The sequence below is a fragment of the Branchiostoma belcheri genome, unplaced genomic scaffold (genome assembly GCF_001625305.1).
Source record: "Branchiostoma belcheri isolate BF01 breed outbred unplaced genomic scaffold, Haploidv18h27 scaffold102, whole genome shotgun sequence".
In the NCBI taxonomy this organism is placed as follows: Eukaryota; Metazoa; Chordata; class Leptocardii; order Amphioxiformes; family Branchiostomatidae; genus Branchiostoma; species Branchiostoma belcheri.
Genome location: NW_017802403.1, coordinates 375,071 through 385,631, shown reverse-complemented (window position 1 = coordinate 385,631; position 10,561 = coordinate 375,071). Strand labels below are relative to the sequence as shown.

The 10,561-nt window shown below is 40.2% G+C and overlaps 1 protein-coding gene across 1 annotated transcript in view; it reads left to right on the top strand.

Annotated features, from left to right (window-relative positions):
• Positions 1-10,561, top strand: part of LOC109474489 (IgGFc-binding protein-like) — a 35,821-nt gene that overhangs the window by 9,673 nt on the left and 15,587 nt on the right. The window contains exons 2-4 of the mRNA XM_019774782.1: positions 8,182-8,351; positions 9,924-10,021; positions 10,325-10,464. Of these exons, the coding sequence (XP_019630341.1) occupies positions 8,182-8,351; positions 9,924-10,021; positions 10,325-10,464 (408 nt within the window). The remainder of the gene's footprint in view (positions 1-8,181; positions 8,352-9,923; positions 10,022-10,324; positions 10,465-10,561) is intronic.

Here is a 10,561-nt window from a genome sequence, read left to right as displayed (position 1 = left end):
TCTATTCAACATCCTATCTGAGGGACTTCCCTAACCAAAGCTAGGTACTCATTTGCACCTGAGTGAAGTGATGACTGTCGTGTAAGTTGCTTTAGTTTTGTTTTTCTGCTTAATGTTGTGATGACTGTACTCGTTGTTTCATACGTATTGGTTTGGAACTTCCACAGATTTTATGGCGTCGACATAGAATTTCATTCTTTTTCTGAAATGTCCAGAATTTCAAAGAACCTTGAAGCTGACAATCAGCATGATTTACCAAGCGGACAGCTAGCTTGTGGTATTTGAGGACTACACGTATAGTTTATCCCCTTATTGATATGACGGCACGAGGATAGATATATAGAGCAGCCATTCCGTGCGCCAACAGTTTGTAAAAAATGGGGTGAAATTTCCCATGTCTCATGTATTCAATTAATGCTCCCTCCTTGGCCAAAGTTACACAAAAAGGTACAACAATATCGAGTAGAATGAAAATCTCAATATATTCGTAACATCTTCTGTCGGACGGTGTTAGAAAGCGCACTTGGTCGCGATAATTAGCACAAGACTGAACTAAGGTACGTATTTTGATATATTGTAGTACGCATCGTGAATTTTGCCTCTTGTTTACATGTAAACAAGATGAGGTGGCAGTTATGCCGTAAACAAGATATGTGTTTTTACATGAAGCCAGCCCCACTAAGCAACATGACATAGCAAATTCTCTAACCTAAAAACAGCTGAACACTTTCTACTAGTCTAATGCACTAACCGCGTTGATGACTAATGTGAGATTTGAATTCTTGTTCATGTAAGGTGACAACTGTGCTCACCTGTTCAAAAACAATTTATGTGATAGGTGCGATCATGAGGTATGGTGTAGAACATAATTGTTGGATGTTTGAAGGATTTGAACATTTTATTAGTGTTTTCTTACATGGCCTTGTATATTTTATAAAGGTATGTTACTCGTTTTTGCAGAATGAGTTTGATATCTTTTAAAACTACGTTTTTACAGATGGTCTTGTTTGCCGAAAACTGTATATGTTTGCAAACTTCACATTAACATGTAGTCCAATTGCATCATTAGAATTTATCAGCTTTTAGGGGTCATTTTATGTATATCATAAGCAAATCCTTGTGCACCAAAGGTAGGTCATTGTTTGTGTAACATTTCAAGGTATTCTATGTGAAGAACATTTGATCGTTTTTTTTTTTTTGCAATCGCACGAACGCCATATTCTGGTCCCCATAATCTGTTTATAAGTTGCCTGTATTTTGTTTGGTGATGTCTCAGGACCTTATAATTAATAGTTTTTGAATTAAAAATAAAAATAACTTGTTGGGGTTTATATTATTTCCTGTTGGATTTTAATTCCATTTGTATATTGATTTTTGGCCTATGTCGAACTGACGATCTCCTAAGTGCCCGGTTGGGAACACTGACTGGAATTTGGATATGTAGGTCTAGTTGTATTTACTCGTAGAAGTATTGTCCAAGACAATCCTTCCTTCGTTTCTGGGTGCTCATTCAGCTTCCACCATTTGAGGAAGCTCCAATTTTTTTACAGTATCTTGTTTGTATGTCGGAGTGGAATATTTTGTCCAGAGTCTATATCTCATTAACCTGAGCATCATACTTAAGTCCCTCCAATGCTGTTTTGACATCTTCCATTTCGCAACGAACCCTTTTACAATTACTACATTTGTATACTGGCATTTACTATTCAAAAGACTTCGAAAGGTTTTGGTCTTTGTTTCTAAGGATGCAAATCTGCCTCGACAATCAAGGTCGCCAGGTAGGGGGGGGGGGCTTTGTAATATACATACACAATTGTTATAAGGTCATTAGGACTAGGTGTATTTTTCCTTAACTGTTGGGCTTGTCCACAGCTTGGGGCATATTGTGGTCACTGAGTAACAAACGGCGGTGCAAACCTGAATAGGGACTGCCTGGCTTGTGACAGCAAAACACAGTTTTCGTCCTAAAAAGACAGGGGATTATGTAACTCAAGCACAATGCAGAAAGCATATTTTTCGGCATTTTCTTTACATGGTAAGTTGATCGACCCCTTAAGTATTCCAGATCAATATTAAGGAAGAAATTGCAATGTCCTTGTTCCATACAAGCATGCTTAAAAACTGTGAATGATGTTCTATTCAAACCTCTGGCCACATGTACATATGGCTGAACAGTGCCTTGTGTATTCCCTTGGATAGCTTATAGCTTATAAAGCTGATTGCTTACCAGTTTCTAAAAAGATCCGTTTGCCCCGGCCATAAAAACGCCACCTACCACAGTCTGGACAAAGTACAAAAGCTCAAGGCCGTGGAATGAAAATTTTACCGACCATTGCGATGTTTCAGAAATAGCCATTTGGTTGTTCACTCAATGAGTTTTTCTTAAGAGTGCAGTCTTTTCTTTGTTTTAACCAATTTAAAAGTACAACTAGGTTATGAATTCTATTCAATTTAAGAAAGTGAATTTCGACTGTTCTTTCCGTAAAAACATAAAAAGATAGCACTGATACATCAACCCGGATGCAAGTGTTCTTCATGTGAAGCCAACCCCGGAAAGCAAAATAACAAATGGATTTTCCCTGATTTTCCCTGCTTGGAGCAGTTGAACACCCCCTGCCCTGCTAGTTAATAATGTACTGCCCCGGAGCAGACTCAAGTGAGATTTTTTTTCGATGGGACGGAGACTCTCTCCTTGCAGCCAAGGGCTGAATTTGAGGAGCTTACAATTGAGTGGGCTTAATTGCAAGGGTCTGGGTCCGGGGCGGCAGCCATTATTAGCTAAGGGCTCGATACGACTCCAGGTGTGGCCATACGACTGTACGGTTTCAACCACTCACACCAGGATGGATCCCTACTCTTCACGATAAGTGTGGTGGGTGCTTTAACGTTGGAGTGTGGCTCTCCCCAAACAAGGACCACCTAATTTAACATCCTATCTGGGGGACGTCCCTAACCAAAGCTAGGTACTCATTTGCACCTGAGTGAAGCGATGAATGTCGTGTGAGTTGCTTTTGTTTAGTTTTTCTGCTTATTGTTGTTATACTTGTACTTTCTTGTTTCCTAAGTATTGGATTGGAACTTTCACAGATTTAATGGCATCGACATAAAAACTTCATACTTCTTCTGAAATGTCCAGAATGTCAAAGAACCTTGAAGCTGGCAATCAGCATGATTTACAAAGCGAACAGCTAGCTTGTGGTATTTGGGGACTACACGTATTGGGGCGAAATTCCCCATGTCTCATGTATTTAACCAAATCTCCCTCCTTGACCAAAGTTACACAACGAAGATATAACAATATCGAGTACAATAAAAATCTCCATATATCTCGATAATTAGCACAAGACTCAACTAAGGTAGGTGTTTGATATATTGCAGTACGCATCGGGAATTTTGTCTCTTGTTTACATGTAAACAAGATGAGGTGGCAGTAATGCTGTAAACAGGATACGTGTTTTTACATGAAGCCAGCCCCACTAAGAAAAATGACATGGCAAATTTTTATACCTAAAACAGCTGAACACACCCTGCTAGTCTAATGCACTAACCCCGTTGATGACTAATGTGAAATTTGAATTCTTGTTCCCGTGACGTGACAACTGTGCTCACCTGTTCATAGAAAATTTATGTGATAGGTGCGAGCATGAGGTATAGTATAGGACATAATTGTTTAGGCAGATACGGATTTTTGTTGGTGATTGAAACAGCTGTTTCGTCGAGTGTAGCCAAAATGGTGAGCTTTTCTCTAATGTGTTATCATCGCTGTATTTCTTTGTAATTGGGCAGATGGTAGGGTCATTGTACCGCACCAGAAAGTACCTAATTCCTTCTGCCATCTTGTATCTGTATAAGAGCCAAATCCGTCCAAAAATGGAATACTGTTGTCACATCTGGGCTGGAGCTGCACAGAGCTCGTTGAGCTGTTTAGACAGGGTCCAAAATCGTGTGCGAAATCTCGTTGGGAGAGACCTGCACGCCACGTTACAACCGCTTTCTCACCGGCGCGATGTTGCTAGCCTGGCGTTACTATATCGATATTTCCACGGCAGATGCTCTGCTGAACTTCACTCCCTCGTACCACCACTCAGAACATTCCCTGCAAGAACACGCTTAGCCACCTCAACAGCAGAAAAATCACCCTTTCTTCCTCAATAGTCCATCAGTGAAGAGAAAATTTCATGCTGACAGTTTCTTCCCCAGAACCACTTCACTGTGGAACAAGCTTCCCCGTGAATGTTTCACCGCTAATTACAACCTCCAACGGTTTAAATCAATGGTGAACAAATCTCTGACCACGCAGTCATCACTGTAACCCAAAACATGTAAGTGGCTCTCACGAGCCTTGTTTTGAGGTGAATTCTGAAGTAAATAAAAAAAAAAAATATGGTGTGCCGTTATTTCCGTGATGATGCACGTTGTTTTCTTTTCACCCTAGCTGTTTATATACTAAGGTAAATTTATATTTCAGAAACACCCCTATTTCTGTAATCCTGTGCAATACGCCGTAGCTTAACCCTATCTAGACCGGGCTTTTTTGAGCAAGATTTGACCGGGGGGGGGACTCTTTTGACCCCCCCCTCAGAACTCGCTAACGGTATGTCGTATGACCACCAAATTTTCAGAGGATTGTGTACAAGTAAAAATTTATAATATCTACAATTTTTTGTCATTATGACGTAATATGACGTCATTATGACGTCATTAATGTGATTTTATTGGCCAAAACCGTCTAGATAGGCTATTTCCCTGAAAACTAAATGGTATACAACATAACTTTACCAAAAGTGTTTATGACAGAATATTAGGGTGTACTGTCTTATGTTGCCCATAGCAACATCGGTGACGTCATAAAATGACGTCATACATAAGATATCCGCCATCTTGGATCATCAATGTTGAATTTTCAAAAATAGTTTTTTTTTTCGTGATAAAGCCTAAAATACATTGTAAACATACTAAAGACCTTCATTTAAACCTTTTTTTGGAAAAACAAATGGAAGTATTGATGAAATTTTAAGGAAAATAATCTGTATATACCTGTTCTAATGATATGGTCCGCCATCTTCGATTTTGGCCAATGACGTCATCAAACTAGCATAAATTATGCATATTTAATGATAAAATTTACATAAAATTACATGGGATGTTATTAATATTAGAAACAATGAGTAACTTGACATAAAACCCATAAAATTTTATTGTTGAAACAAAAATTACTAAATTTAGCAAAAAATGCCTGTCAGAAACCCGTTGCCATGGCAACACAAAAAATCATTATCTTATTCCAATGATAGAAAATTGTTGCCAACAATATTTTAGGAAAAGTCACCAAGTTTAGTCGTTCTAGCCCTAGCCGTTCAGATGCTATGTGACATCAAAGTTGGCGCGGGCACTTTTAGCCCCCCCCCCCCCCCCCGGATCTAGATAGGGTTAAGTACTGTGTTGTATGTAACTAGGCGCGGCTTTGTAAGTAGATATTAGGTGGTTGTTGTGTATAATCGTTTGCGAGTATCTTGTGGCTTGGACTGTTTGTGTCTGTAATTGTGACTGGTTTGCTTCTACTATGATACCTTGTGAAATAAATGATATGTAGTAAATGAAATATATTGTTGTGGAAGATGACTCAAAATATAAAACTTCACGGAGAATTGTCACCTTTGGAGACTTGTTGGGGTTTGAATATTTCCTGTAGGGTTTTGATTCCATTTCTGGCCCATGTCAAGTTGATGGTCTCCTAAGTGTCCAGTTGGGAACACTGACTGGAATTCCAATACGTACATGTATGTCTACTTGTATTTAGTCGTACAGTCCGAGCCAATCCTTTCTTTAGTTTCTGAGGTGGGTTGCCCCTGCTCATACGGATTTCACACTTTTGAAGAAGCTCTTTTTTGCAGTACATTGTTTGTTATCTGTGCCTCATTCTAAAAGTCCCTCCAACTCTAGTCATTCTGTTTTGAAATCTTCCATTTCGCAACGAACCTATTTACAATTAGTACATTTGTATACTATTAGAAAGACTTTAAAGGATTTTTGTGTTTGTTCCTGAGGACGTAAATCTGCGTCGACAATCATGGTCGCCAAGGGGGAGGGGGTTGTAATATACATACAAGGTTAACACAATTGTTATAGGTCATTAGCACTAGGTCTTAAGTGATTTTGTATTTGTTGGACTTGTCCAAGACGTTGGACATATTATGGTAACTTATCATGAGTAGTTTAAGAAAACGGCGGTGTAAACCTGGATAGGGACTGCAGTAAAAAACAGAAAGAATATTTACCGGTCTTTTGTTTTTATTGTAAGTTGATCTAACCCTTTAGTATTCCAGAATAATATTAAGGAAAAAAATGCAATATCCTTGCTCCATACAAGCATGCTTAAAAACTGTGAATGATCTTCTACTTAAACCTCAGGCCACATGCACATATAGCTGAACAGTGCCTTGTGTTGATTAACTCCCAGTAGATAGCTTATAGTTTATACAGCTGATTGCTTACCAGTTTCTGAAAGACCCATTTGCCTCTGCTATAAAAACGCCACCTACATACCATGGTCTGGACAAAGTACAAAAGGTCGATCCGAGGCCACGTAAAGAAACTTTTACCGACCATTGCGATATTTGTGACCGTTGCGATGATTTAGAAACAGTCATTTGGTTGTTCACTCTATGAATTTGTCTGAGGAGTGCACTCTTTTCTTTGCTTTGCTCCAAAGTACAACTAGGATATGAATTCTATTCAATTTCAGAAAGTGAAATTTGGGTGTTCTTTCCATAAAATCATTAAAAGTTGGAACTGATTCCGCAACCCAGATGCCAGTGTCCTTCACGTGAAGCCACTTCCGGAAAGCCAAATAACAAATGGATTTTCCCTGATTTTCCCTGCCTGTAACCCTCGTCACTCCTTGAAGTTTGCACGTCGTCCGTGTTGCGTCCGTTGTCTCTGTTTGTGAGGACAATGTTGGACTTGGTACGAGCATTAGGAATACTGCAGTTCCTTCCGTCTCTCGGTTGGTCGCGGGATGCTCGGTGTACTCTTCCGTTTCTTGGCTGTTCAGGTGTGACCTTATTCCGTCTTCTCCTGTCGTAGACCCCGAGACCTACACTTGGATGGATGGCAGTCTTCCAATTACCTGCCAAGACGTTTACTCCTTCTGTGTTAAGTTGGTACCCATCAGGTCGGTAAAGGGATTGTTTGATCAGTCTACCATCTCCGAGATTGTCATTGTTTGCAATGGCAATGAAAGGGGTCTCCTGTCCAAGAATCTGAAGGAAAGAGGTTACATCGCGCGTCTCTTCCATCAAGTGATTGTTGTGGACTGTGGATATCACGATGGCTGCGCTCGGATACTTAGTGTGGGTGACAGTCACTAACTCTCTGAGGTTTTCTTTTACCCCATTTGCTGCCTTTTCTTGTCTGATGTCATTGTTCCCCACGTGCAAAACTAATATTTTGGATCAAGGTCAGCAGTGTTCTTTATCAAGGCAGAGGCCTGGGGGATAGTCATTGCTGAGTATTTTGCGACCTTCTTACCGAGGTAAAGCATAGTAGGGATTATACCCCTTGTGTTCGAGTCTTCTACTATATATTAGCTATGATTATATCTGTCTGAGACTGGTTTTTACTGGCCTGGAGACGCCGGTTTGGAGGAGTGCCTCTCTGTGGTCTGTTGACGAGATGTGGACTGGTTGTCTCAGAGCTGTTTGTTGCCTGCTCTTCTTGTGGTGTTATCTCTTCTGTTAGAGGAAGGAACCTGTTATTTTTAATAAAGCCGTTATCCAAATGAACTGTGTGCAATATACATGTATATATTTGCACTACAACGTCGATGATAATGATAAGGATTATTAATGAATGAATGACTGAGGTAGGATTTTTGTTTTTGACATTTCTTTCTCTGATGTTTCGTGGTGTAAAGGGTGAGGGTTTTAGGATTAGGCTTTTTACCCGGGTTCGAATTCGTGCCTGTGCTCTTTCGTTTTTCACTCATTGAATATATATCTTCTACTATTTTTCATGATGGTGTCGTATATTTGCAGTCACGTTCCCCCCTTAAAAAAGGTAGGACAGGTTCGGATATGTCATCGATCATTCAGCGACATAACAGCGACCGTTTCAAATGACATTCGATTGTTTAAGAGACGAAAACGCGTCCATGCTAAAATGAAATTTTTCTGTTTTCAGGCGTCCGAGATAACAGGGGCACCGAGTTCTTGCTGACATTTCTGGAAAACTTTCAGAGGCAAGGACATCAGCCCGCACTGTTCATCAGCACCCGATCTCCGACAGCGACCGTTACGATCACACTCCCTTCTACAGGCCAAACCACCACAGTTACGGCCACCAATGGGCAGGCGAGTCTTTTTCTCATTCCTACAGATACTGTCATGGTCATTGTTTCTAAGAACTCTCACTTCTTGTTTGACTATTGAGGTTTTTTGACGTACCTCTATGTTCTCCTCACATTTCCAAGCCGGGGCTCGGCCGAGTTTCTGAGACCAAAACGAACGATATAAAAGACGATAAATCACACAAAACGTTTAAAGACAACTATAAGCATAATTTATTCATATTCTTAATATGATTTCTCTAAATAGGTCGTAATAAGCATAATCTAGTTTGATTTATGGTTTTCTAAATTTAAATGATAATATTCTTAGTGTAAAATTCCCCTCCTTTGTCATACTTCATTGAAACATGTTGTTATTAATTATGCAAATGCCAGAAAGTCCCATGCAGTTCCAGAAATAGGTGCTAGGAGGACCAAGCCCACATCACTTTTTCCTGACAGGAAACGCTATCTATGAAGTGAACAAAAAGTAAAGACCATAGCTTGTTCAGGACAAAAGATAAAAATCCGGACGTTCAGCTGCAGTACCAAGGTCATCCACCAGGAGGCCCATATTTGATCTTGACCTTTGTCTTCCTAAGACTTACCAGCATACCAAATATCATCACAATCCATTAAGGCGTTCTGAAGTTATGCTGACTAAAAATGTGCGAAAACACAAACACACACACACAGACAGACACACACACACAGACAGACACACACACAGACACGCCAAAAACAATACCTCCGGTAATAATACACCCATACATAATGATTCAACTTTTCACCTACGTACCAGCACAAGGGATCGGGCTTCCAAGTTTTGCACCGGTCCTTATGGTCCATTTCTCAGGAACCGATTGTGCAAGTGACCCTCCGGAAATATGACGTGAGCAACGGGTCAAAGGTGGTTGGAAGTCTGTATCAGCCCCCGTCGTGATTAAGTCACAGTCCCTTACAATCTTTAAAAGACGATCGTCCCTTACGGAACGATTATGGGCCTAATGACGTAATGACTTGAGTTTGTTGCCGATATTTATTCATTTATTTATTCTCTGTATTATCGGTAATGTTTTTTATCTTGACAAATATTTCAAAATTCTTGAAGATTAAAAACTTTAAGAGGAAACATTCATTTACATATGACATCATTAACAACAGATCAGTACACTTTTAAATTAAAGAAACTAACTCATAGATATTCATACATTAAAAAGATACAGGATGAATCATTTCATAAATTTGTTTTAGAGGAATTTTGTTTGGTAGAAAAAATATTGTTTCAGTCTCTCCGTTCAAAATTTTGGTAGTGTGAGATGGCTTTGTTGTCTAAGAGTCTTCCAGCTATTTCTTTCCTGTCATTTGTGACCATGTAGTGCAGGGGATGGTCGCTTGTCTTCATCTGGGTTAGCAGAGTTCTCGCTGCTTCCTCCCGTCGTAACTACAGTGTGGGCAGAACTAGTGGGGCAGACTGCAAAGGAACACTAATCGACCTCCATAAAAACGGTTTTAATGGCCGAATGGAGCGGTTTTCGAGTCTACATGAAGACACAAACAAACCTGCACATGCTGAACCTCCGGTGTTTTTTTACAGGTGACAGAGGTGGACCTGAATCGAGTAGCCGTGGAGCTTCGTGGCAGCAGAAAGAGCGACAAGGCCATCCACGTCACGTCCGATGAAGAGATCGTGATGTACTTTTTTTCTTAAATCACTTTAAACAATACAACAATAACAATGTGTACCTAACTATAGACTGTCACAGGTTGACCAACATTTGGAGCTCACAGCAAAATTTGATGCTTACATAATAAGAGAATGACTTCCAAGTAGCAACATGAACACAGTAGCACAAAATACAATTGTTTTGTTATAAAAATGCTTAGAATGTACAGTTCACAGCATGTTTTAAAAGCCTTGAAAGAAGGTCTAGGAGGATCGTATGTGAAGGGCCGTATGTTGAATAATGAAAGACCGATTCATATTGACACCCACAGTTACGGAGTGTTTGCTGAATGGGCCACGTCTGATGCCTACCTGGCCCTCCCGACAGACGTGTTGGGGACCGAATACTTCGTCGCCTGTATGACGGTCCGACGCGCGTGGAGCGAAGAGGGGTGGTATAACTTGCCAACCGGTAAGAACTTTACTTCATTTTTACCTTCGTCAAGATGGTTCTCTCTCTCTCTCTCTCTCTCTCTCTCTCTCTCTCTCTCTCTCTCTCTCTCTCTCTC